General features: G+C 56.2%; 8 protein-coding genes across 8 annotated transcripts; 3 read left to right on the top strand and 5 right to left on the bottom strand.

Moving 5' to 3' along the window:
* Window positions 1-438: 438 nt before the first annotated feature.
* On the bottom strand, window positions 439-3,075 carry EX895_006409 (uncharacterized protein; the record flags this gene model as incomplete). The annotated part of the gene is made up of 1 exon (XM_029887001.1): window positions 439-3,075. One exon carries the CDS (start codon window positions 3,073-3,075, stop codon window positions 439-441), a length of 2,637 nt encoding a protein of 878 aa, XP_029736493.1.
* A 582-nt stretch (window positions 3,076-3,657) lies between these two features.
* Window positions 3,658-6,522, top strand: EX895_006408 (uncharacterized protein; the record flags this gene model as incomplete). Its single annotated transcript, XM_029887000.1, has 1 exon — window positions 3,658-6,522. The coding sequence occupies one exon, from the start codon at window positions 3,658-3,660 to the stop codon at window positions 6,520-6,522; it is 2,865 nt and encodes a 954-aa protein (XP_029736492.1).
* A 617-nt stretch (window positions 6,523-7,139) lies between these two features.
* On the bottom strand, window positions 7,140-8,696 carry EX895_006407 (uncharacterized protein; the record flags this gene model as incomplete). The annotated part of the gene is made up of 1 exon (XM_029886999.1): window positions 7,140-8,696. The coding sequence occupies one exon, from the start codon at window positions 8,694-8,696 to the stop codon at window positions 7,140-7,142; it is 1,557 nt and encodes a 518-aa protein (XP_029736491.1).
* Window positions 8,697-11,192: 2,496 nt separating this feature from the next.
* On the bottom strand, window positions 11,193-14,264 carry EX895_006406 (uncharacterized protein; the record flags this gene model as incomplete). Its single annotated transcript, XM_029886998.1, has 1 exon — window positions 11,193-14,264. One exon carries the CDS (start codon window positions 14,262-14,264, stop codon window positions 11,193-11,195), a length of 3,072 nt encoding a protein of 1,023 aa, XP_029736490.1.
* A 2,559-nt stretch (window positions 14,265-16,823) lies between these two features.
* Window positions 16,824-17,559, bottom strand: EX895_006405 (uncharacterized protein; the record flags this gene model as incomplete). Its single annotated transcript, XM_029886997.1, has 2 exons — window positions 16,824-17,097; window positions 17,186-17,559. 2 exons carry the CDS (start codon window positions 17,557-17,559, stop codon window positions 16,824-16,826), a joined length of 648 nt encoding a protein of 215 aa, XP_029736489.1.
* A 2,413-nt stretch (window positions 17,560-19,972) lies between these two features.
* On the top strand, window positions 19,973-21,475 carry EX895_006404 (uncharacterized protein; the record flags this gene model as incomplete). The annotated part of the gene is made up of 1 exon (XM_029886996.1): window positions 19,973-21,475. One exon carries the CDS (start codon window positions 19,973-19,975, stop codon window positions 21,473-21,475), a length of 1,503 nt encoding a protein of 500 aa, XP_029736488.1.
* A 278-nt stretch (window positions 21,476-21,753) lies between these two features.
* EX895_006403 (uncharacterized protein) lies at window positions 21,754-24,042 on the bottom strand (the record flags this gene model as incomplete). Its single annotated transcript, XM_029886995.1, has 1 exon — window positions 21,754-24,042. The coding sequence occupies one exon, from the start codon at window positions 24,040-24,042 to the stop codon at window positions 21,754-21,756; it is 2,289 nt and encodes a 762-aa protein (XP_029736487.1).
* Window positions 24,043-24,588: 546 nt separating this feature from the next.
* On the top strand, window positions 24,589-25,656 carry EX895_006402 (uncharacterized protein; the record flags this gene model as incomplete). Its single annotated transcript, XM_029886994.1, has 2 exons — window positions 24,589-24,995; window positions 25,308-25,656. The coding sequence occupies 2 exons, from the start codon at window positions 24,589-24,591 to the stop codon at window positions 25,654-25,656; spliced, it is 756 nt and encodes a 251-aa protein (XP_029736486.1).
* Between the last annotated feature and the right edge of the window lie 460 nt (window positions 25,657-26,116).

Genomic DNA, 26,116 nt, shown 5'->3' with positions numbered 1-26,116 from the left:
TTTACTCTCACGATCCTGCTGCTACTGTCTTTTCTGGTCCATCCCGCTTTCACTACTCTTCTTTTGCCTTTGTAATTCTGTTAGCGTTTTCGGTAGTCCAAGCGACCATACGTTTCTTCACTTTTGTACTTTGCCGAATCCCTCAACAATCTACAGGGTAGCTTACATTGTTCCCGTCCTGCGCTCTTGACGTCCAACTCTTGTCATTCACTCTGCCCGCTCTGTCTCTTAGGATTGTCTCCCGCTTTAAGTTACACTGTGCCTTTGCCTTCAGTTTCATCGAAGCAATGCCCCATTTGCCCCCTTTGGATTCGCAAGAAGGTGTTTCAATCCTCACACGAGCGGCGTCACGACGAGGCCTGATGAAAGGATGGTTGTGCATCCCGACGAGAACGTTGAGATGACGGCGAGCTCTAGAGAGAGGAAAGGTGCAGTAAGTTAAGCATAAAACTCAGCATCTCCGACCTTGTAAGTTGTGCTGTTGGGCAAGACGGAAACGGGCACTGCACACTCGACCGTTTCAAGCTTCGTCTCTGCTGCAAAACCAAGTTGAGCGAGGGCATTTGCTAGCGCTGTGCCAGGGGCTGCAATGACGCCTGCTAAGCTGCCCAGTGCTCGGACGCTGACGTGGTAGCGCGAAAAGCCGTCGGACGAAGCAGGCAACAGATGCGGTGGGGGCAACAGCTTGTTTTGTCCCTGCACCTCGTCAGTATTCTTGTCGTTGTCAGCCTTGACTGCGGAGACGGTGAGGAAGGACAGACGCACGAGCCAGTTGAGCTTGACTCCCGAGGTAACGAATTCGGGCGAGGCACCGCTGGGGACGCACAAGCTGAAACTAGCCCTTCCTTTATCCAGCACGCTCTCGTGGTGTTCAGCATGAACAATCTTCGTGGCGCGCTGCAATCGGCCGGGTGGCAGTGTAGCAATGCTCGGTTGCACTTCTTCAAACGTCTCGAGTGTGGCACTCATGCGCGCGATCCGTGCGAGCGATTGATGGTTGTTGATGTTGATGACACCTGTGATAGTTTCACCTAGCCTGTACCTGGATCGGACGAGGGTGAGGACGGCAGCGACTTTGCCGTCCTTGGAGATGTCGTAGGTGACTTTGCTGGATGTACGAGCGAGCGCTTCGATCGCAGCTCTGCAGGTGCTGCTGCTGGTCTCAGTAAATGCTGAAGAGACCGACACGGCGATTTCGGGGACAAGGGCGACGGGCGACCCATCGCTGGACGCCTGGCTGAAGAGCAACTGCTTGGTGTAATCCAGTAAGTCTTTCCTGCCAATCTGCGGCGCCCGTTTGGATGCCGCTCTAGTCCTAAAACGTTCAAATTGCGCATTTGCTCTTGGCGATGGATTGACGAGAGGCTTCTCACCCTGACCAAGAAGCGTGACGGAAGCCTCCTCCTTGGTAAGAATGACCGGGTTCATAAGATCGAAGAAAGGCCGGAAACCCGATGCACCGACGTGATTGTAAATGCGAATGGGGATCTGGATGAGTCGACTGGTCTGCGCACGAGCCGCAGCAGCAGTGGCATCGGACCGATTGGTGCCCAACGTCAAAGTATACTTGAGACGGACCGCTTTACCTTGGTATGATGGAGGCAAGTCCACAGGAAGGCGGAGCTTGAATTGGAACGTCTTACTCTCTCCTGGGGGGAGGACGAGGTCGACAGCGACGATGCTGGGTGGAGTCGAGAAAGTGGGGACGCTTCGACTCTGAAGCGTTCGCTCCTGCGCATCTTGCAGAGTGGAGCCGGTGCGACGATGGTGCTGCTGTTGCTGCGGCTGCTGCGAGCGGCCAGTAAATGGGCTGCGTAGATAGCTGCTCCAGCCTGAGGGGCTTGGTTGCGCTTCGGATGTCTGACCGAAATCACCTCCGCCAAGTGTTCTTGGTGTTCCGGGGATGGAGTGCGGGGAGGCGTTGGCACCAGTGAGATCGCCATAGGCGAGCCTTCTCTTGAGATTCTCAAAGTCGCTCGGCTTGATGAGGCTTTCATCAATTTCGATGGTGCCAGCAATCTGTGCAAAGGACCACAATATCTTTTCGGTTCCTGGAGCCAGAGCGTCAAGCGCAGGATAGATTGGACTATGGAGTGGACTCTTGGAGATAGAGGGCCGACGCTTCGATTGTGACCAGTCTGTCATGGACTCGCGAAAGACGCTTTCCATAGTATCGTTGCGCCCCATTGCATAGAAGGTGGATGAGGCGTTCTGATCGCTGTGTGCACCTAACCAAGAGTTGGGTGTGCTGGAGGGAGAAGGCGATACGGCAGATGGCGAATCGAGCTCGAATGCCTCTGTGAGATCCTCGGCTTGGACCTGTGCGATTGATTTTTTGCGTGAATGAGAGTGATTGGGTGAGATAGGGGCCGAGGGAGTCCTCTTTGTGGCCAAACCGGGTAGAGAGGAGACTCTAGAAGGTAGATTAGGCGATAATGCATGTGGTTCGGCGCGTAAGGAGGAAGCCGATGGTTTTGGGGGGGTTGACAGAGGAAGCGTCGGATGACCCAGTCCAAGCTCATTCCTGGTCCGTTGCGAAGATGGGAAGGAGGTAGACTGGGTAGAGCGGTGCGATGCAGCTTTGTTGTTGGCGAGGTTCGAGGATACGGACCACGGGTGAATGAAGTGCGAGCCGGAGGATGTGGGTGCGCTCTTCCCGATTAAGTTTCTACGGTCTGGCAGCACATCGCCGTTAAGGTGCTGGAACAACTTTTTCGTTCGTGCGGAGCCAGATAGGCCTGTTGGAGCAGGGTCTTGTTCTCGGCCTAGCGCTCTCACATCAACGCTACGAGATTTCGAGTGAGTGGGTATCGAGGAGACGACGCGACGTGCGGCCGGCTTTTCATCGAAGGAGGGCCGGCCGTACGAATCCTGAGGTGAAGGAGAGGCCTTCGCTGATGATGACGACGACGATGGAAACTCGCCCTGAAGCAGAGGCTGTGTATGCGCCACGTGTGGATTGGTATTGGTAAACGTGATTTGGCAGATGAAGTCTTCTCCAGCAAAGAACGACGACTGCAGGGGACGGATGGAAACCTTGAGTGAAGAGCGATGCCGTGTTGTTAAGTCAGTCATATTGTCCTGGCCGTCGTGGCTGATAACAGCACGGGGTATATGTACCGCAGACCGATGGTGAGGATGACGAAAGGCGAGAAGCAATCTCTTTCTCTCGGGAAGCAGAGTTCAGGGTCTGCCAAGACGCACAGGGCATCCACCAAAAGGCAAGAAGGTCAAATCGTTGGATAAAGTACGACAATGTCTTCAAGATTTTGCTTCGCTGTGACAGGCACACACGCGCTCGACGCAAACGCGTTCCGCCTGTAATGACTGACTAATTTTCAATTTACTCGCCCATTTCTCCACTTTCTTCGAGGCTGTCACAGTGACAAAGTGCAACACGCACCTTGTACGCCAGTCAGTCACATTCGACGACGACTGAGCATCTCGAGAAAAGCGCACAGGGCTTGCCAACTAACCTCAGCATTGCTTGCTTCCTCCATTCCCTCCTCCTCCTCCTCCTCCTCCTCCTCCTCCTCTTCTTTCAGTCTTGCTCGGATCTGGCTTGGAGGTTGCCTTGTCGATTCCCGGAAGAGCTGAATTCACTCACAACTTTGGACTCGCAGCATCGCATCGCACGACGAACACATCCTCTTCACAATGCCGCCAAAAAAGCCTTCCACCCCCTTGCCAAAGGGTCAAGCCTCGCTTTCCAACTTTTTCGGAGCGGGCAAGGGGGTTGGCTCCAGTCCAGCCTCCTCTCAAGAGGCACGCGCCAATCCTCGTACCGCACCAACAGCTTCACCAACAAGGAACGCCTGCGCAGCAATCGGTACCGCCTCCTCAAAGTACTTTGCCTCGAAAGCAGAGACTTCCTCCTCCACTCGACGCTCTGCAACGGCAACCAAAGCTGACCCCATGGTCATCGACGATTCAGAGGACGACGATGTTCACGGCGAGAAGCCTGCTTCAAAGCCTAGACCCAAGTCAAACGGTGGAGGCTCGGCGAAAGCAAGCCCGAAAAAGACCGCGACCAAGCGCAAAGCACGCGCAGATTCTTTCGACGACGAAGATGACGACGACGAGTATAATGACGACGGCGACTTTGCTCCCGCCCCCAAGAAACCTGCCGCATCTTCGTTGAAAGCCAAATCCCACTCCACCGCTCAGCCTGCTCGTCGCGCTGCAGCCACCGCCAAGACCATCAAGATCGATGATTCCGACGACGACGACGACTTCGAAGATCCCCCACCGCAGGTTAAAAAGGCAACTATCAATGGCGTCAAGAAGGCGCCTCCTGCCAAAGCATCTCCAGCCAAGAAGGTAGATGTCGACTTGGAGCCTGCACCAGCCCCAGCCGCACCAGCCAATTGGAGAGAGATGGCCGCTCGTCGTGCCGCCGGTCCATCCAACCCGGGCTCTAAAGAGATTCCTCAGGGCCAACCCAACTGTCTCGCTGGTCTCACCCTGGTCTTTACCGGAGAGCTCACGTCCATCAGCCGTGACGAGGCTACCGACCTTGCCAAGCGTTACGGCGCGCGGATCACAGGTGCACCCTCATCAAAGACGTCCTATGTCATCGTTGGAGAAGGCGCCGGTCCCAAGAAGATCGAGTCGATTAAGAAGAACAAGATCGAGACCCTCGACGAAGACGCTTTCCTCGAGCTCATCCGCACCCGCGGCGCCGGCCAGCTCGACGAAAAGGCGAAACAAAAGATCAAGGCCGAGGAGGAAAAGATCAAGGAGGTCGCCAGAAGCATGGGTCCGCCCAAGGATGCCAACGTCAATCCCGCCGATCTTTCCAACATGCTCTGGACCACCAAATACGCTCCCACCCAGATGAAGGACCTCGTCGGCAACAAGGCTGCTGTCGACAAGCTCGCTGCATGGCTCAAGGCCTGGCCTGACTCGTACCGAAGCAACTTCAAGAAACCTGGTCCCACCGGTATGAACGTCTACCGTGCCGTGCTCGTTTCCGGCCCGCCCGGTATCGGCAAGACGACTTCGGCGCATCTCGTCGCCAAGATGGAAGGTTATTCGCCCCTTGAATTCAATGCTAGTGACACGCGTAGCAAAAAGCTCATCGAAGGAATGCTCCAAGACACCATCAACAACAAGTCGCTCGATAGCTGGTATAGCAGCGCCGTCAAGCAGCAATCTTCATCCACCGATCTTCCGCGCATCCACGAGCGCACCGTCCTGATCATGGACGAGGTCGATGGCATGTCCGGTGGTGATCGGGGCGGCGTCGGCGCCATCAATGCGCTCATCAAAAAGACAAAGGTGCCCATCATCTGTATCTGCAACGACCGACGCAATCAGAAGATGCGTCCCTTTGAGCATACCACCTACAATCTCTCGTTCCGCAAACCGGATGCCAACCAGGTCAAGTCGAGGATGCTTTCCATCGCCTTCAAGGAGAAGCTCAAAATTCCTGGCGAAGTCATGGCTCAACTCATCGAAGCTGCGCAAAGCGATATTCGTTCCGTAATCAACATGCTTAGCACCTGGAAGCTGTCCAAGAACAGCATGGACTTTGACGAGTCCAAGTCGTTGGGTGCCGAGAACTCCAAGCCTGGCCTGCATACTCCCTTTTCGCTGTACAGCGATCTGTCGGCACCAGGAATGTTCAACGCCAACTCGAAGAAGACTTTGAACGACAAGGCCGATTTGTACTTTCAGGATCACAGCTTTGTTCCGCTCATGGTCGCCGAAAACTATGCCAAGGCCAAACCCGTGTTGGCTGCGAGGGAAACGGGTGCCCGCCAGCAAGTCAAGCATCTCGAGCTGCTGCGAAAAGCCGCGGAGAGCATCTCGGACGGTGATCTGGTAGACCGGATGATCCACGGCGGAGAGCAGCACTGGTCTTTGATGCCACTCCATGCAATTGCTTCGTCGGTACGCCCCTGCTCGTACATCTATGGTGGCACCGAAGACGGCTTCCCTAGCTTCCCTGCTTGGCTGGGGCAGAACTCGAAGCAGCAGCGTCTCACGCGTGCCGTGGTGGATCTACAGGCCAAGATGCGTCTCGTCTGTTCCGGGTCGAGGCACGATCTTCGACAGCACTACCTGCCGAGCATGTGGTCGATGCTCATCCAGCCGATGGTCGAGCACGGAGCCGAGGGAGTCGAGGACGTGATCCAGCTCATGGACGACTACTACTTGGGCATTGAAGATAGGGAGGCCATCTTGGAGTTGGGGTTGGAGCCCAACAATGCCGAGTCTATCATGAAGAAGGTGCCCAGTGCAGTCAAGGCCGGCTTCACAAGGAAGTACAATGCGTCCAATCACCCGATCGCGTTCAACAAGGCTACGGATCTGAGTGGGGTTAAGACCAAGATCGCCAAGAGCGAGGTTCCGGACTTGGAGGATGTGGTGGAGGAAGAGGAGGAGCCAGTCGCGGATGCGGACGAGGAGGACAGGGATGAAGACAAGGACGATTTGAGCAAGGACAAGCTGGTCAAGAAGCCCAAGGCTGCGGGCGCGGCAGGAAAGGGCAAGGCCAAGGCGAAGACGAAGAAGTGATTCCATCCGCACCGATCACGCCGACGCAGTGTCGCTTGCTTCTTCCCCTTGTCACACTGTTCTTTCACTTCGTCTCAATCACATGCCCAATTTCTCCTTCCACGTGTGAGGAATCCTAGACCGTCATGATGAGGAATCGAAAGCATGATGAGGACATTGCAACGGGACGAAAAGGCAGAGCAAAATGAAAGACAGAACAGAACAGAACAATGAGCAAAACAAGCACTAGACGGGGCGAACTAAATGTGACGTTATGTGTGGGAGTGTGAGAGGGAGAAAGAATGAGCAGCATAGCGAAATACTGTGGGGATGCAAGAAGAATGGGTAACACAAGTGTACGAGGTGTGACGGAGCTGAGAAAGAGATGCAAGTGAGCGAGTAAGTGAGCCAGGGGGTTCAAGATAGAGCGGCATCCAACCGGTCGGTGACTTGTAATACCAGACAAGCAAGGGACCGAGGAGATATCGAGCAGCTGGAGTAGTTTTGGAGCAGTTGTAGAAGCAGAAGGGCCAGAAAGGAGCCGAATAGGGCTCGTCCAAGCAGGTGAAGCATGCCGAGCAGCTGAATCGAGTCGATTTCGGTCGAACCTTGGCACGCAGAGATTCGTAGTCGGGCGCCTACTCGTCCGCCACCACGTATTTCAGCACGAATCCCACGTCGGACCGCCTCGCCTGCTCCGCCACGGCACACCTGCCGAACGCCACAAGGTGCGGGATGGACGAAGTGCTATCCAGCGGCCAAGCAAACTTGCCGCAACTCTCAGCACTGCTGGGATCGACACTCTTCGCCCCCGCTTCCGTACAGCTCAGCGACGAGGCCAACGCTTTCTCCAACAATGCCGGATGCGTGGCTGCCAGACTGCTCACCGAAAGCAACCCTCTCGCCTGCGCCGCGAGCCGATCGGATCGTTCCAAATCTGCCGCCTGCCTGCGCACCATCGTCGCCACCGTCTCGGGCGTCGGCTCCGACCGATCGAGCATCCGCAGCAGCACGGCCGTATCGTGAGCATGCAGCTTGCGCAACACCGCCGCCTCAACCAACCGGCATACGCCGAGACACACATCGTTGCCCAAATCAGAATGCGCGTTCGTCGCATAGCGGAGTAAGCCGAAGAGGCTGATCCAGTTCTTTGTCACGATATTATCGCCCGCGGAGGAGAGGTCGTCGAGCCAGAAGGCATAGCTGAAGAGGAGCACGGCGTCGAGCTGCTCGAGCGCGGACACTTGGGTCGGGCGCGAGGCGAGGTAGGAAGGGCGCGAGGTGGAGAGAGAGGAGGCGCGCGCGTCGGCGGCGTGTTTGAGATCGCGTGCAGCGGTGCGGTAGGCGGAGGCGAGCGAAGGGAGTGTGCTGCTCGGTGGGAGGGAGGGGTGGCGTGTTGTTGATACTGCTGTCATTGCTGTGGTTAATGATCGAGGTGGCGGTAGTGGTGGCGGCGGTGGTGCTCGAGAGTGCGGTGCTGCTTCGTCGGCCCCTTCAACTGACGCCCGCCTCCTCTTGCCCCCTCTCTCCACCGCCGCGGCTTCGCGCCCGGGACTCGGCGGTGGACTAGGCAGTTGAAGGCCCTCCCCCCTCAAGCTCGCCAACCCCTTTAACAGTTCCTGCCTCCTCCTGATCTCTTGCTCCCTCAAATTCCTGACCTCCCTCGTCTTGACCGCCAACCCATTCCATGTATTCACCGCCAACTGATGGACCGCCTTGCTGCCCTGATGCCCCACACTGCTTCCGTTGATCAACAGGTCCGGCGGAGTGCGGAGACTGCTGCTGCTAGCGGCGCTGCCGCTGCTGCTACTACCGCCCGCCGAGCTGGCGCTAGAAGGGGCGGGACTCGGGTGGGAGCTCGAGTAGTAGGGAGACGTGGAAGGTGAGGGCGCCGGGTTGTTGTTGCTGTGGGGGTGATGGATGGAAGTGGTGATGGGATAGCTGTAGCGTGGCGAAGTTCGGAGTGTCGAATAGGCAGAAGAGGAGGATGCGGTGGAGGAGGAAGGGTGCGATGACTTGAGGGATCGGCTCCGGCTTGGTGGTTGTTGTTGTTGTTGTTGTTGTTGTTGAGGTGCTCCACGTTGTAGAGGAGGAACGGGCAGGGGGTGTCGAAGTCGTATTGGGGGAGCACTGAGGGAGGGCGAGCCTGTCGACGACGACGTCGACGGTGCCGTTGCTGATGGACGACTGGTCATCTTTGTAGTGATTTTGCTTGAGTGCGCGCGGTCATCGAAATTGGTTCGTGGCTAGCTGAAGGAGAGACGGATGATGGTAGTCTTCCGAGTGCTGGGAGTGAGTGCAAATCTGATGAAGACGATGGAAATGACGAAGAGACGGCACTTTGCGAGAGAGAGAGCTGACCTCAGATATGACTCCTCTGCGTTGACGTTAAAGGTAACCTCTCGCGGAGAGAGCACCGCGCTGCTTGTTGTGTAGAGCGACTGGAGTGTAGGCCGGGCCAAACCGATGATTGGCTGTTTCTACTTGCTTGCTGGCTGGGCGAGAAGAGACAGAGACTCTCTGCATCAATGGTGGGTGGCGGAGAGCAAGGGGTGTCAAATGACAAGCCTTGATATCGTATCCGTCTACTCGGAGCGTTAGCTTGCGAACGAAGGAGCAGAGAGAAGGGCAAGAGCTCTAACGTCTAACGAGGCCTCGTGATGCAGTAGTAGGTATCGGCGTCGCTGCTGGCGGCAGTCCTAGAGGTGAGAAGTAGACCGAGAGAGATGCTTTGAAGGGTTGCAAGGGTTGCAAGGGTTGCAATCGAGCTCCGAGTTGTGTGTGGCTCGGATAATCATGACGACCCAAGCTGAGTCTGACACTGAGACGAGACTGTCTGCTACTGTAAAGTCGCTGACAGCCGACGACAGACAGCCGCGAGAGACCGGACACCTAAGCAGCGAGGCAGCCGGGGACAGACAGAGAAGCGAGCCAAAGTGGGAAATTGCGCCCTTGCTTGACTTCCCGTGCTTCGCTTCAACTTGGGTTTTGAACCGACACTGCACTGCACTGTGAACAGGAAATCATACCAAGTCGGACTTACCCGCCTCGCCTTGCCTGTGATCCTTGGCTCGCCACTTCGCAGCAGCGTGTGCTCGTTTCTACATGTCGCACCTCTGCCGTCTCTTCATTTGGCCCGCTTCCCTGGCTCCCTCGTTGAGCTTTTCGAAACCTCTTCACACACACTCTGTTAATCGACGGTCGAAACGTTGACTGGCACCGGGGAGAGTGGAACGGAGAAAGAAGAGCCCGAGATTGTTTGAGATTAAAAAAAAAACACAAAAGCGCCACAATCTCAGTGTGCGTCTGTCTGGGAGCCTGTGTTGGTGTGATGCGCGGGTCTGAAACATTTCTCGAAGCTTTGCTTATTTTTGGCTGTGGCTCCCGATGGTGGTCTCTGTGCAGCAAACGATGCGTGCGAGCGTGTGTAGGGAGGGCAACGCCGACCGCACGATCCGGCAGACTCGATTCTTGCTTCGAGCAGCTTGAATCGTCATCCTCCTATTTCACTCCATCCCTGTTCCAGCGCAGTCACATCCGATCTCGTAGCTTTCGATAGACTGAGCCACACAAGGTGTGAAACATTCAGAATAGAGCGGTAAGACGACTGTGATAAAAATAAAATGGAGAAAGTGTATCTGTGACTGACTGGACAGCGCGGTCAAGATCGAAGAGCGGTCGACAACGAGATCGCGCAGGAATGCCGAAAAAACGGACGAGAATCAACAAAGTTGACTGCAAGCAAGCCCTTGCATCAATCAACCGATGCTTTTGGGTGTCGAAATCCTAACTACAGCCAGCTCACAACAATCACACGCAGAGGGAGCGAGCGAGCGACGAGCGACCAGCCTTATTCTCCCATTCACCGATGCTCCCTGCCATCAACGTCGCTGTAGCTCGCTGTAGTTGGGAAGGGAGAAAGAGAGAATGACAGAAGAGAGTTCTGATGCTGGAAAATGCGTCAAGTCTGGCTGGCAACTTCTTGCTCGCCTTTGTGTGTGGGTCCTCTGCAACGTTCCCATCGCACCACACACGCTCTCCCACAAAGCCAGGCTCGCGACCTGCTGTATGGTGGCGCTCTACCAGCAGAGAAAGGTGGGCGAGTTGGAGACCCCGAGCACAACAAAGGGGTTCCATCTCTCTGTTGGTCCGGCGTCCACCCCTTGGCAGCATTTCTCGACCTGGACCCTGAATGCTTTGCGTGCGAGAAAACTCCGAGCCAGCCTGCACAGGCAATCCTCGCTCAGAAAGCATTTCATCGATTTTACCGAAAAGACCCAACAACGGAACAGCAAATTAGCCGCAGAAATTAATGATCTCGCCGTCACCATGGACCTAAAACGCCTCATCCGCAACATACACAGACACAGAGCAAGCTGGCGAAAAGGGCAAGGCATATGTAGAACAGAAGTGTATGGGAGAGAGAAAGAGAGAGAGAGACGGGAGAACATAAATAATAATGACAACGGCAAGTGAAGTAAACCGTACAGGAGTTCGTTGGCTTGGACAGTGATGATTGAATGAGCATTGTACAGATGTGTTGTTTGTTGTTGTTGAAGGGGTTGTTGTGGTTGAACGAGAGCTTTGTCTTGGTTTGTGTGTATGTATCGATCGATCGGAACAGGGAACAAGAGAGAATCCGGTCCCATCGCATCGTGCCAAGGGACATCGTAAGTATGGGGTTTGTGCCTTCAGTAGTTTCCGTATCCTCCACCAGCGGCGGCACCGGCACCAGCACCGCCATTGTTGGCAAATCCACCTGAAGCACTACGTCCTCCGGCACCTCCTTGCTGCATGCCCATCGGAGGCGGCAGTGACCCGTTGAATCCGCCATTGCCATATCCACCGCCCTGTGCAAAGTTGGGCGGCGGCAGGTTGTGACCACCATGACGACCGTGTCCTCCACGCATGTTCGGACTGCCCCCACCACCAGGTCCTCCAGCTCCACCGCCACCGCCGCCACCATACATGTGCTGCTGGGGAGCAAGGTGGTGCGGGGTGTGCGAATGCATGTGCGCAGGCGGAGGCGCCATCTGGTTCATCGGTCCACCTGGCGGAGGATGTCCGTAGGCGTTCATGCCCATGTAACCGACATTTCCCCGCCCTCCACCAGCCCCACCTCCGGCCATGGCAGCCATAGCATGCAGCTGCTGCTGGTGGGCAGCGTGTAGCACCGAGTACGGCACTCCGTTGGGCGGACCCAGATCCAGATTGTCGCGCTGCAGCTTGCTCTGGATGCGCTTGCCATACGGCGTGTTTCGGATCACCGGCAGGATGGGTCGGATGCACTCCACCAGACGCATGCGCTGCACAGGATCGGCATAGTCCAGACTGGTCTGCACAACATAGTTGGCAAACGAATCGCGCAGCAGCTTTTCCAAGCGGGTCCGGTTGAGAAGCTCCTCGATCAGCTGCTTACGGACTCCGGGCTCAGAAACACGGATGCACTTTTCCATCACGTTGCTGCTAAACTTCTGCACGGAGAGCAGGCAGACGTTGCCGACAAACTGACGCACCACCGCATCGGTAAAGCGCGGGATGCTCAGATCCAACACGTACTGCACCACATAGTTGCCGAACGGGTCCTGCACCAGTGTCAGCGCATTGTAGGTAATCTCGGCCACCAGTTGGACGCGCTGCGCCTCGGAAGCGTGGTCGATGCAGCGCTGCAGCACACAGCAGCCGTGGCGGTGCGTGGCCACCTCGACGCAGTGCGCAGCCACCGCGTTGTAGATAAACTGATTGTCCTCGGCTCCGAGTCGGTTGAGGCACTTTTGCACCACATGGTTGCCGTTCAGATCCTTGATGAGCGTTACCACATTCATCGAGAGCGCAACGATGATCGAGTGGATCTGACGCGGCGTCGAGAGAAAGTCGATCATCTTTTGCACGGCGCGTGTGCCGTGCATGTTGAGCGAGATGGTCACCAGCTCGGGCGCCACCAGCTCCACGATCAGGTTCCTCTGCTCGTCGGTGCAGTACTCGAGCATCTTTTGGCAAAGGTAATTGCCAAAGGGATCGGTCATGAGTTCGGCAAAGTGGGTGAACGTCTCGGAGAAGATCATGTCGCGGTGAGCAGGGTTGCTCTCCTCGAGCTTCTTCTGCAGGAAGCGACATCCGTGCTGGTCTTTGCACAGCGCAAAGATGTCGCCCTGCAGGTCCTCGAGCTGCGTGGTGGCATCCAGCTCGCCCTTGCGAGCATGCTTGGCGAGCGCGGCATTGGCAGCAGCGCCGGCACCGTGAGGACCCAAACCGCCAAGCTTGGCGTGATCGTCGGCTCCCACCATGCCCATCGAGTACTTGTCGGTGGGGAAGAGCGAGCCAGGCGCGTTGGCACCGGCGGTCGGGTTGAAGGCGTCAAAGAAGCCAGACGAGGGTCGGCTGCCGCGTCGAGCATCGGCGGCGGCAGCAGCGTCGAAGCTGTTGGGAGAGTAGGGACCGAAACGGCTGGGGCTTTCGCTGCCTGTAGAGGCACCGGAGAAGGCGCCAAGGTTGAAGCTAGGAAAAACAGCGGTAGCAGCAGCAGTTCCGCCTCCGGCAGCGGTAGCAGCGGCCACGTTGTGGTTCTTGAGGTTAGCAGCGGCTGCAGCAGGGATGGAAACGGCAGTGTTGACAAAGCGCGATCCACCGCCGGATCGTCCCACGTCGCCACTGAGTCCTCCGAGGCCGGGAGAGGGAGAGCCAGGACCACTGGCTTGTCGAGAGGCGACCCCTGCGAAGGTGGCAGCGTTGATGGCCGGCGAAGATCGTCCGGTCTGCGAGAGGCGTGGCGAGGGCGAGGGCAGCGGAAAGCCGCTCTGTTGGCGGCCGGAGCTAGTGCCAAACGAAGCAGCCATGCTGGGCGTCCCTTGACCGGGCGGGGGCGACTTACTGGTGACGGAACCACGCACCGAAGAGGCAGTGGTGTCGCCAGCTGCGTTGCCCGCTGCATCAGCAGCAGCAGTACCAGCACCGCCACCAAATTTGGGCCATTCGGCTGTGTCGCGTTGCGCGAGAACAGGGAATTGACCGTCGTTAGCCTTGAGATTGTACTTCTTGACGAAAGCCGAGTCCTCGTTGTCGAGCTCGTCGTCAAAAAGGAACTGCTCGTTGAAGATAGGAGTGAAGTTTTCGCCCTTTTCGCCCTTGACAGCGGCATGGTTGCTTGCCTTACCGGCGATCGACAAGGCATTGACAGCCGAGGCAAGCTCGTCGGTCGAACGCTGCGCCTCGCCAGACTGGCGGCGAGAAGAAGGCATGGATCGGTAGAGGTGGGAGAGTGGCTTGGATTGGGCAACAGCATCGTTTTCGTTCTGAGCAGCGGCGCCAGCAGCAGTGGACTTGGGGTCGGCGGTGACAGCTTCGTTGGGAGGGGTGGTGGGAGCGGAAGCAGCAGCAGCAGAGGTATTGCCAGCCTCGTTGTTGGGAAGTCGCTGAAGCAGGAGATGCTGCTCTTCTTCGCGCTGCTGCTTTTCCAACAGGGCCATCTGTTGCTCGAAAGCCTTTTGGTGCATGGCGCGTTGCTGTTCGTGCTCTAGCCTCTTCTTCTCGATTCGAGCCCGAATGTCAGCTTCCGAGGCATGGTCTGCATCGACTTTGACGTCGTCCGCATCGACAGCACGCTGAACAGGCGACTGCGAGGATGATGTTACGGCAGTCTCGGTGCCAGAGGCCTGGAGTATAGACGGGGTTGACTCAGAGAGTGACGCAGAGCCCGGGTTGGACTCGGGCACAGCGGTGGCGCTGGTGTCCTTGTCGGAGCTGGCGTGATCCTTAGCCGACATGTTGTATGTGTGCAGAAGCTTTTGTTGGAGCGCAGTCTTGGTGCGCTGGAGTGTTCACAAAAGCTGATCTAGAAGGGTCCTTGCAAGTCGGCGATCGAGGTTGACTGGTCAGGCGATGGGATGACAGCGGTCGGAGGCTGAGATGAGCTGTTCAGAAGGAAACAAGTCGGAAAGAGAGGATGAGATGCTTGCACCTGGCTTGGACGTAGAAAGTGCGTGATGGAGCGAGAGGAGAGGTAACAACTTACCAAAGTGGGTGAGATGAGCGGTGCCAAAGGTGGTGTTACAAGAGTTGTACAAAGGATGCCAGGACGAGACTAAAGAGGGTAGGTGAAGACAGCGGGGGACAGAACGGTTAGCGATCGGTGTCATGGCATGCTGAATCAATGAGCGCAGCTGGACCCAGGGTCAACTTACAATGCGAGGGTAATAATGAAGATCAAATGCAGGAGTCCATGCGAGAAGGGAGAATGCAGTCGGAGTGAGAGCTGTTTGGGGTTCGCAGCTTGCCGATGGTTTTACGCAGGAAGGTATGTCCGCCTTGGCTTGTCTTGTGTTCAGAATGGTGAGGTGTTGTTACAGTGCGTGCGGGCGATGAAATCGTGGTTGTTCCTGTCAGAGCAACACGTCGATGCTGGTGGCGATGGAAAAGGAAGGAGCGGGCATGTAAGAGTCGAAGAGGAGCAGATCAGATCAGTCGTTTTGCACAAGGCACAAAGGAGAGCAAGAAAGGTGTTGATGGGGAGAAGATTGATCGCGAGGACCTCCTAGGAACATCGTTGATCTCGGCCGTGTGGCGACGGAGCTACGGTGGCAATGTGGGACGATGTCTAAGAGGGTGGTGGCGAGGCAAACGCAGCCCGGAGGGTGATCAAGAAGCTTGTGCAATGGGGTGCGCAGCTTTGAATATGCCGTGGAGCCGTCGTGGGAGTGCAAGTAGGGAAAAGGGTGGAAACAAGGCAGGCAAGTAAGGGTAGAAGGCAGATACTTACCGAGTAGAAGAGCCCGCCAGAGAAGGTCGAAAGCTGAGCTGAGCTATGCTGCAAGAGGAAGTGGCGGACGAGCTACCAGATGAGAATAAATGGCAAAGACGTCAACAACGATTGCGAGCGGTGCCTAGGTCAGCCGCGCTTTGCTGTAGACAGGGAGGTCGTTATAGTGACGGTGATGATGATGATGCAACGTGACTCGGCTTCCACAGTATCTCACTCTTCCAATTCCCTGAACTCAGTAGGGTAGGGGGAGGAGGAGATAAGTATCCGACAGAGCTTGCTTGAGGTTGCAAGAGAGAGAGAGGAGTAGTTCAGAAGGAGAAGGAGGACGTGAGAGGGAGAGGATAGACGAGGAGGAGAAGGATGGTCGCGTTGGTGGAGGATTGCCAATCGAGCAACCGAAAGAGCGAATCCCAAACTCACTCAGTTGACAGGCACACACAGACCGACACAGACCCGACATAGGGACAGAACAAGGCACACACACCTTGCACCCGCACAGTCAGATACACCCACTCCCACAGGCAGACACACTCTCAGACACACACACACACGTTTTCGCAAACCACAAAAAAAGTTGTTGCTGCGTGTGTTCTCTTTTGACCTCACTTTGAATAATCACAGCTTCGCTATTTCGGCTTTGAGATTTGCAAAAAACCCACACCAAATAACAAGAGCGTATCACAGCGATTGCCCTCTTTTTGTTTTCTTCTCGTCCGCCCCTGAATATACACTCAGAACTAAGCGCCGATTCCAAGATCACACACACGCACAGTCGCAGACACAGGCCCAATCGCTCCTCTCGCCGCAAAGCAAGCTTCCGTGTCTCTCTCCCTCTCTCTCTGTATCCGTCCGTGTAAGGCTCAAGACACAGAAGCGGAGAACTATCAAAGCCAGAACCACTAAGGCCATCGTTTGCACATGCTCGAGCTGGCTGGCCAAAGCGGCGAAATCGCCCGCCCTCTTGTTTCGCACCAGAGCGATAGAGTGTGTTGGCTTTCATGGAGGGCGCTTTTGTTTGGCCTCGACCTCACGCTGACCATGATCCTGGCATTGATCGCTGGAGAGCAAGGACGGCATCGGGGAATTGGACCGACCGAGTCATACCTCCAATTAGGTCGGCAGTCGACTCTGTATCTCCTGTGCGATGCGATCCCGAGAGGGGTCGCACTTTGACTAATTCGCCGTACGGAAGCCTACTAGCCGTCGCGCAGTGGTAAGAAGAACCAGGAGCTTTTTCCTCTCTCGCTCGTGTCTGTGATCGGGATCAAGATCGACAGTGCATAACCCAGTAGCTGCCGATGGAGGAAGAGGCGTCGGTAACAAAAATCGAACAGTGAAGGAAAAATCACGAATACGCACGGCCCGCAGATCGGACTGTTAGTCTTGCAATCGGGAGAGGGCATACATTCTCAGTTGCACGTATAAGGTCTTGCTTGCCGACCGAGCCTCTTTCTCGAGCACCGCTTATCCTCGCAGTCTCGGGGCTCGTAAGATGAGATGACGGGAGCACACTCGATGTTGCAACACGAATACGAGATTATAGCCGAAGAGTATTGCAAGGTCTTCACTTTGACACCTCATCGTCAAACTGCTTGTACCGAGTGGGGAAGCCGAGGATCCAGCCGCCGATAACGCGACCGAACGCAATGTTGATGGCCCTTCCAATAGGCCACAGCAGTCCCAAGGCACGGAAGAGACCAGAGAACGGAACAGGCGGTACCAGGATCACGTCGGCATCGTCGAGAAAGCGCAGCATCTGGAACGGGTTGGGACCCTTGCCTGCCATCGTGCGCGAGCTGAGGTAGCCGTAAAAGTTGTGTACGAAGTCCTCGTCGAAGCTGCATTCAGGGATAGCGAAAATAAGGAGTCAGCGTCTTGTGCACGCGATAAAGCCGTCGATTCCAGTAGCAGCGGCCAAACACTCACCCAGGATTGGGACCTCCACGGACGGTAATGTGAACACGCAGGTCCTTGCCACTCTCCGGATCGGACCAGAACGTGTGTGGTCGGTAGGGGGGGATGTTGACCTTCTGTCCCGCATGCAGCTTCCCCTCCTTACCGTCGATGAGGTAGCACAGCGTGCCTTCCTGCACGTCGAATGTCTCGGTCTGGTAGAGGTGGATATGGTAGGGCGGCGTAGCGGTGCTGCTTCTTCCGACGCCCGAGTGCGGGTCCTTGGCACGGAAGATTTGTCCGGATGTGAACGAGTCCTTGTCCGCCGAGACGAAGTAGGTCTGGAGTGCGCCATCGAAAAAGTGCCAGACGCCATCATCGGTGACTTTGGGTCGGACGACTGCCATGGTGACGTCCGAGTTGAAGCGACTGGAGATTGACTGTCTACTGTGGGTAGTTGACTATCTGAACGGCCTTCCTTCGGCCGTTGCGACCAAACGTTGTGCGATGCGTTGCGAGAGACGTAGATGGATAGATGACGACCAGGAAAGGGAGTGATGCCAGGTCGAGCGGAAAGTGCACGAGTCTAATAAGGGTGACTTCCTTTGATGCTCCTCGCTCTCTTCCAGGCCGTGCTCAATTGCCGCTTTGGTGTTGGAAGATCCAAGATCCGACTCTCCGCGGGTCCAGAACGGTTTTGTCGACCTTGGAGCGGCCTTGGTCCGTACATAGTGCTCTCTTCCCGTTTTACTTATATTTAAATTAACTTTGAACCTAATATTCTTATTGTCACTTTTAGTTTTTGGAAAAGCAAACGATTCTGCGGCCTTTCCTTGTCACACTCTGCGGCATGAACAGCATCAAGAGAAAGCAGTCCACGAGAGTACTCTTCACTTTGCCCGATGGCACAGGGAGCAAGGAATGTGCGGCTGTGGCTGTGTCTGCACGCGCCAAGTTCGTCCGGAATCAGGCGTCTATGAAATGAACCTTTGCGCGACTGCTGCGCCTCGTAAGGAACTAAGGCGGACAGCGAAGGTGACTCTGAGGTCTCACAACACGGAGTTATAACAACGACTACGATAAGCGACTCGTGTTGCACAGTCGGAACTGGTGCGAGCCGGTAGCACTTGGAGAGAGCGGAGCGGCCAGTGAGATGCTGTATGTATCTGAGATTAGACAGACAGGAGTGGAAGGGTCCGCGGGTCGGACCCGTCCACCACGCGTTTTTGCTTTTGATCGCCGCCACTGCCCTCTGAACATTACCACGGCGTCCATCAAGAAGTTGCTCTTGTCGAAAGGCCCTTGCCATCCATTAGATGTAGCTAGCCTGCATCGCCTCGCTTCCCTTTTGCGCTTATCGCTTATCCTACAGAAATGATTCGCTGCCCTCACCCCGCATTGTTCAAGGTCCGCCTGTGGCAATGTGCCCAGGCGACGACGACGACGGGGACACTGCATCCGATGCGCTGTGATGCAAGCACTCGCAAATCACCAAGACCTCGTGACCGCTTCTGTCGATGGTAAGTCTTCCGGAATCGATGCCGGCCCATGCCTTGAGAATGAGAAAGAGGGATCGTAAAACTCACCTGTCTGAAAAAAAACCTCTTTCGGCTATGGCTAATTGGTATACAGTAGCCGTCAACGCACGTTGCTAGCACCGAGCTCGTCCGACGCTGCTCCTGATCGAAGAGTCGAAATTGAACAACCATGGTCAACGAGTCGTAGATGGCAGGAGAGAGGGCTTGGCAATTCTCGACAAGGGTGGAGAAAGCCAGGACATTTCATAGCGGCAGCAACAGGCTCATCATCATCGTCGTCAGGTGTAGCTCAGACTCAAGCTTCGATCTCGTGGCGACCAGAAAAAAAAGACACAAAAAATGGCGATTAACGGCAAAAAGGAACAGCAGTGATTGGAAGATTCGTCGCAAATGAGGGAGGAATAAATATTTAAAAGTAAGTCTCAATCTGGCTTGGCGGGCGGCGTGGCCGATACGGCAACACTGCACGCTGCCAAAAGACTAAGTCAATTCCCCGCACTCTAGCGAGAAGAATTAGAGTGAGGGAGAGAGCGAGAAACCAAAATAATATTAATACTGTAATACTGCGCAACTCCAGAAGGAGGAGAAAAGGGTTCTTTTTGAGACTCTGCATTAGCGATAAGATACCGGGTCGTGGCTGTTGGTGCTTTTGGTGCTTTGCGTTGCTTTGCTGTGAAATGCTCTTCTGCTCTTCTGTTATCACTCACTCTTCTCTGGCGGATATTTGGTTTCGGCAGAGTGCGCGGACGATGCACGAACGAGCTCCCCCTTCTCTCTCTTGTCCGCGCCTTCATTGAGCCCATTTGCCCCCCTCGTGACCCTCCGAGGAGAGCGTGCGTTCCGTGTTCGAGAACAGGCAGGCACACTGAGAATGAGATAGCGACTTCGACATTCCATAAGCTGCGAAGCTCGACCTCGTCTCGTCACGAGCGTCTTCGGTCTCATCTCCGCTCCTTGTCCGTGGTGCCGTTTGGTGTTGTTGCGCTTCCTCTTCCGCTCTTGCCGTCTCCCCATTGTCATCCCCACGCTTTCCTCCCCCCTTCTCTCTCGCCCTTGTCGGCCGCTCTCCGTGCGTCTATCTCTAGCCTTGGGTGCTCCAAATGTATATAGCCGCCCCTCCTCTCCGCGCCCACCTTACACCCGACCGCCCCCTCCTGGTACTCGACTTCAACTCTGTTATCCACCTCGACCCATCCGCCAGCACTCGCATAGCGTTCCCCCTCCGTATTTTTTTAGACAAACGCTTCAACCGCGCCAAACCGCTTCTACCCACAACAACAACATGAAGGTCGCCGTCGTCGGTGCAGGCTTTGCCGGCATATCCACCGCCAAGTACCTCAAACAGTATGGACATGATGTCACCGTATTCGAGGCTTGCGAAGATGTCGGAGGCGTCTGGTCCAAAGCTCGTCGCTACCCCGGTCTCGCCACCCAAAACTCCAAGGAGACCTACAGCCTTTCCGACATGGACATGCCCCGCCACTACCCCACATGGCCTGCCGCCCAGCAGGTCCAAGACTACCTCGATGCATATACCGACAAGCACGACCTCCGTCGTCTCATGCGTTTCGGCACCCGCGTCGAGCGCGCGGACCCCACCGACAACGGCTGGGAGATCACTACAAAGAAGGACTCCACCACCGAGAGCAGCCACTATGACCACCTCGTCGTCGCCACAGGCACCTTCTCTCGCGGCAAGATCCCCGACTACGCCGGCGTCGAAGAGTGGAAAGCCGCAGGCGGACACATCTGCCACTCGTCCGACCTCGGCTTGGACCCCAACACCATCCAAGGCAAAGACGTTCTCGTCATCGGCTACGGCAAGAGCTCCTGCGATGTCGCCAACGCCGTCTCGGCTCACGCCAAATCCACCACTCTCGTCGCACGTCGCTTGATCTGGAAAGTGCCAAGGGTCATTCGCGGTCTCCCTTACCAGTACCTCCTCTTGACGCGCCTTGGTGAAGCCCTTTTTGAGTACATCACACCCAACGCGTTCGAGAGATGGTTCAACACGGGTTCCGGTCGCTTCATCCGCAACGGTATGCTTAGCTCGTTGCAATGGGTCATCACCGGTCAGCTCAAGCTTGAACGTCTCGGTCTCGTCCCCGAAGGTCCTCTCGAGGAGATAGCACGTAGCACCATCTCGCTCTCCACCGAGGGCCTCTATAAAAACGTCGAAGCCGGAAAAGTTCGTGTTCGACGCGATGCCGAGATCTTGCGCTTGACCAAGGATGATGCGGGAAAGCCCGTCGCCGTGCTCAAAGATGGTTCCACTTTGCCCTGCGATCTCTTGGTCTGCGCAACTGGCTTCCACCAAGACGTTCCCTTCCTCCCCGTCAACGTCCAGAAGAAATTCCTTGACGAGAACGACAACTTTCTGCTCCACAAACACATCCTCCCCATTGGCGTCGCCAACCTCACCTTCAACGGCTACAATTCTTCGCTCTTCTGCCCAACTTCGTCCGAAGCTGCCGCGCTTTGGATATCGGCCCACCTCGCCGGTCTCACTAACCTACCATCAGAGGACGAGATGCTCGAAGCCGCCAAGATCAAGCTCGAATGGCTTGACGCACGAAGCAACGGCAAGCACGCCCACGGCACCAACCTCGTCCCCTTCAGTCTCCACTCGATCGACGACACGTTGCAAGACATTGATCTCAAGCTTGGAACGTATACCACAATCAGGCAGTGGCTGCTTCCTGTGCGTCCGCGCGACTATGCTTCCTTGGGCGCCGAGTTGGGTCAGAGGATTGACCGCGCCAACCAGGCAAAGCTGAAAACTTAGATGACTCCACTCAATCTATACATGTGCAGAGCAGTGTCAAGACGTGGGCCGCCGTACATATGAGCTTCGTTACTGCACATGATCCTGCGTCTGCCCGATTGTCTGTCTGCCCGGGCGTGTGTTTGCTTTGAACAAGGTCTTGCTGTCCGTCATCATGCATCTGGGCCGAACGCACACGTTCGAACAGATCCTCAAACCCGGTGAGACGGTTCCAAAAAAGCATTCTTCTTTCGACCGATCGTGCTCGGGGGCATGTGATAAGCTGGCTGTGCAGTCTCTCAACGATGGACACTGTTAGCGGGAGCAGCCAGCTGCTGCAAATGCTGCCGGATCCACCGCCTCCTCTGTTCAGGGTCGTGCTTCCAAGCCCTGAATCGGGCATCGTTCCGGAGCACGGATTCGATCTCGGCCAGGTCCACGCGTTTCGCCATATCGACCAGCGTCGCGCCCTCCGCCTCCTCCTCGTCATCCTCCTCTTCTCCATCATCCCGCCGCTCCTTCTTGCTTTCCGTGGTCGACGTGGAGGTGGTGGCTTGCTTCTTGAGACGACCCCAAAACTCCACAAATGCACTCTCGCACAACATCTCCTTGAACGCCTGTTCAGCCTCCGCCCTCTTCTGAGCCGCCCACCGATCGTACGCCTCCTCCAATCTCTCTCTGTCTTCCGCAAAACCCGAAAGGGGCGGGCGGGAGAGCTGCGCGTCCTGAAGAGTGCGCGCCAGCACGTCATCGCGGTGCGTATCGAGCGAGGGCGCGTAGCGCGCAAAGACGCTCCCGATGCGCGAGTCTTCCTTTTCCGAGAGCCGGGTCTGGTGTTCTGCAAACAGCTGCTGCTTGTCGGCCTCGCTGAGCGCGGCGGCGGCGAAGCGCGGATCGAGGGACAGCTGTGCGACAGCGGAGGTGTATGACGTGTGGGGTGTGTGTACGGCGTCGAGGAGGAGTTGGCGGAACGAGAGCAGGCTTTCTTCGCGTGTGGCGGCAGAGAAGGCGGTTCGGTTGATGCGCTGGATGCGTTGACGTTCCAGGCGCACTTTTTCTTCTCGTTCCCGCAACGCTTTCATCCGCGCTTCCTCTTTCTGCCTCGCCCTGGCTGCCGCTACATCGTCGGTCTTGACCACAGTACTCGAATCAGTAGTCGGCCGACGTTCACCCTTCGCCCACTCTTCGAACAGCTCATACCGCCTCGTGGAGCTCCCAACTGCATCATAGCGTTTATCCTCCACCAACCCCGCCGTGCGTTTAGCCTGCATCCACACATCCATCACCCCCTCCTTGCCCGTCGCCGCAGCCACTTTACCTCGATAATTGCCCGGCAGACGATCCGAGAGCAGCGCGAGAAAGTCGGTTTCTGCGCGCTGTGCTGCCGCCCTCTTCTCCTCGCCCAGCTGTACGAGATGCTTCTTGAACAGCTTTTCGCGGTCGACGTCAGATCGGCCGTAAGCGGTGAATCGAGGGTCTCGCGAGAAGGCGCCTCTGAAGTCCGAGAACTTGGTTCGTGTCGAGCGGACTTCTGCTCGCAGCAGCGCGAGTAGGGCGGATTTGGCGGTTGGCGAAACCGGGTCGGTGACGAATGTCTGTGAAGAGGAGGAGGAAGTGTTGGTGGCGGCAGCGGTCTTGGCAGCGCGCTTCTCCCGAATCCTAAGCTTACACCATTCGTTGAATGCGTCTTCCCGTTCTCGGGAGGAAGGGAGAGCGAGAAAGGACGGATGGGAGGAGAATTTGGGTTGCTCGAGATCCCATGGTGCCATAGGGTTGATTTCGTGCCGTGTGCCGTTGAGCGATGTGAGCAGGTCCATGAAGGCGTGTTTCGCCTCTTCGATGGAGATGATTGGTTTTAAAGGAGGACTATGTTTGGATTCGATTGTGTCCGCATCGGCATCGGCTTCAGCAGCCATCTGTTCGGCGATTTGTCGTTGCCAATCTTCGTCATCTTCATCGTCATCGTCGTCGTCAGGATTAGATGCTTCGATAGTGTCCGCTGGTAGGCCTTTTGATAATTTTGGAGCTTCTGCTGCGGTGGCAACTCCGTTCTTGCGAAACGTCTCGGGTTCCTCGTCCTCACTTGGCTCGCTTTCGTGGCCATCCTCCTCGCCCTCTTCGTCCCCACGCGCCCGCTTCGAAGCATCAAACTCGGTGATCGGCACCCCTTCCTCAAGCTTCCTTTTCCTCTCCATCCTCTCGCGCCTTAGCCTGTCGCGCTCCTCCCTCAACTTATACTCTTCCTCCTTCCTCTTCTGCTCCTTCTCTCGCGCCTCATCCTCTTCGATCTGCTTCAAAGCATCGACGACGTGTGGAGGTGGAAGCCACTGACTCGTCTTAGTCTCCGGATGAAAGTAGAAAACATTGTCTTTGTTTGTGGTCACCTTTAACCAGCCAGATGTGTTGGGAATTAAAGTTTTGGAGGCAGGCTTTTCGCGTCTGGGTGGCTTGGGTTGGGGGAAAGTATAGGTGCTGACGCCAGAGGATGCGTTGTGGTAGTAAGTGCGGCCGGTGGGACTGATGTGGGAGGTCCAGCCTACTGGGAGGAGGGTGGATTGGCCGACTGCGGGCATTGCGTTGTCACCCATCGTGGCCGGTTGTTGGACCGCGGGGAAGGGTGCCGGCTGCGAAGCAGGTGGCAGTGATTTGAGGGGAAGGAGGAGAAGTAGGAGGTCGAGAACGAAGAATCTTTTGGAAAGGGCTCGGAATTCGGAGTCGACTTTTCGTAAAAAAACTCCACAAAGACTCTTTGAGAGCATTTTGGTGCAGCACAAGGCATCCAACCTCGCCTGCTACCACCACCAGTTCGATCTTGGCTCCGTCATCCGCTTTACAGAGTCAACATGGCAGCGATAGGGCCACAGCTCTCTTCAATGGAGGAGGAGAGAGCGTCGCGACGGTCGAAGTCTAGTTCAGCCTCGAAGCCGTCTGGCTCCTCACATGCTTTTTCATCTCGGTCTCCGTCTCCATCCGACCCTGGCCCTTCTTCTCGCCAGCGAGCAGCTCGGATAGTCGCCGGCCCTCAGCTTCCAACCGAGTTCGCCCGCGCTCGCTCCAGCTCTGCATCAAGCTCTCGCTCGCACACGATATCCTCTGACGACGAACCGGGACCATCGGTTGGACCGGCGCTGCCAATGGACACACCGGCACGGAACGATGGCCTCAACGAAGGTGCCAAGCAGTTTCTGGAACGAGAAGCACGCAGAAAGGCGGCCGCAGAAGATATGAGACTGACAGCGGAGAAGGCGGCCAACTCACGCCCGGAATGGATGCTCTTACCTCCTTCGTTATCGAATGCGTCATCATTGCAAGCGGTGGCAGGTGATCCGCTCAACTTGAAATCGCGCGGATTTGCTCAAACCACGCCACGCGTATCGGCTCGTGGAGGCGGCAGCGGCAGCGCAAATGCAGAGGATGCGGATACGAGCGTTTGGACCGAGACGCCCGAGGAACGGCTCAAGCGGATGCGAGATGAAGTGTCTGGTGTCAAAGCCAAAGGCGATTCTGGTATCAGCGACAAGGAGGCACTGGAGAGGGAAAGGTCTGCGAGGAGAGACTCAAGTATAGCTGCAGCTGTAGCTGGTGAGAGGAGCACCAAAATGTCACTAGTGGAGGAGCATAACGAACGGCGAAAGAGAGAGTTGAAGGAGAAGGTGCAACATGAGACGAGACACGACAGGTCGGGAGACAAGCGCAGACGGCGCGACGACGACGATGATCGTGAGAAACGCTCTTCCCGACACGGCCACAGCGACAGACACTCTCACCGGAGGCGAAACCGATCCAGATCAAGGTCGCCCGATGCAAGGGACCGACACGTCCCCTCCTCTTCCTCTCATCGCCCTGATCGCAGTTCCCGACGTTACGATTCGCACCGTTCCCACACTAGTTCGCGCCGCAGACACTCGGACTCTTCCGACGATGATGAGCGAAGGCGAAGGAGAAGAAAAGAGTCGGATCGGCGCCGAGACAAGGACAATCGGAAGGTTCGAGAAGACGACCGCAAAGGGACAAAATCACGTAAGGAGAGGGAAGAGGAGGAAGTACGTTCGGGCAAAGCGACTGCTCCGATGATCTGGGATCGCGATGCTGCGCTCAGTGTTGGTGGACGGCTGATGGACGAAAAGAAGAGGGGAAAGATGATGGCGGATGCCAGTGCGCTCGGTGACCGCTTTGGCAGCGGCTCGAAGCGTTTCTTGTAAGCGCGCGTTTAGAATATTGTCCCGCTCAATGCTCAATCAATACTACCAAACGATCATCCTTCTGTGCTGTTTCTCAAATTCTGTATGAAGTAGCGGGCCGAACAGGTAAAGCAGTGCCTGCTCGACAATGTGGAACAGTTGCCTCAAGTAGCAGCAGAAGCACACTCTGCGTGCCCTGCAGCTCCGCTCTTGAGCTCTTTACGCGTGAGAAGCCGTCGAAAAGCTGCGCTGCTCTGACTGTTCAAGTGCCGCTCGCCCCCACTCTCGAAGAAAACTCAGCTTTCTATTCTTTTTCTGGCCTCGACACGAACACTGCGCGAGTCCAACACTTGGTCTGGAGAGCGCGTTTGTGCAGCCGCTTCTTTTTCTGGCTGAAAACGCGTGAGTGCGGGCCCTTCAGCTTCTCTGCACCTGATTAGGCTTTTGTCACATTTTGAGAACACGATGATGCTGTTCAGCC

The sequence above is a fragment of the Sporisorium graminicola genome, chromosome SGRAM_9 (assembly GCF_005498985.1).
Source record: "Sporisorium graminicola strain CBS 10092 chromosome SGRAM_9, whole genome shotgun sequence".
Lineage (NCBI taxonomy): Eukaryota > Fungi > Basidiomycota > Ustilaginomycetes > Ustilaginales > Ustilaginaceae > Sporisorium > Sporisorium graminicola.
The sequence above is the reverse complement of the archived record's forward strand: the minus strand, read 5'-3'. Positions and strand labels throughout refer to the sequence as shown.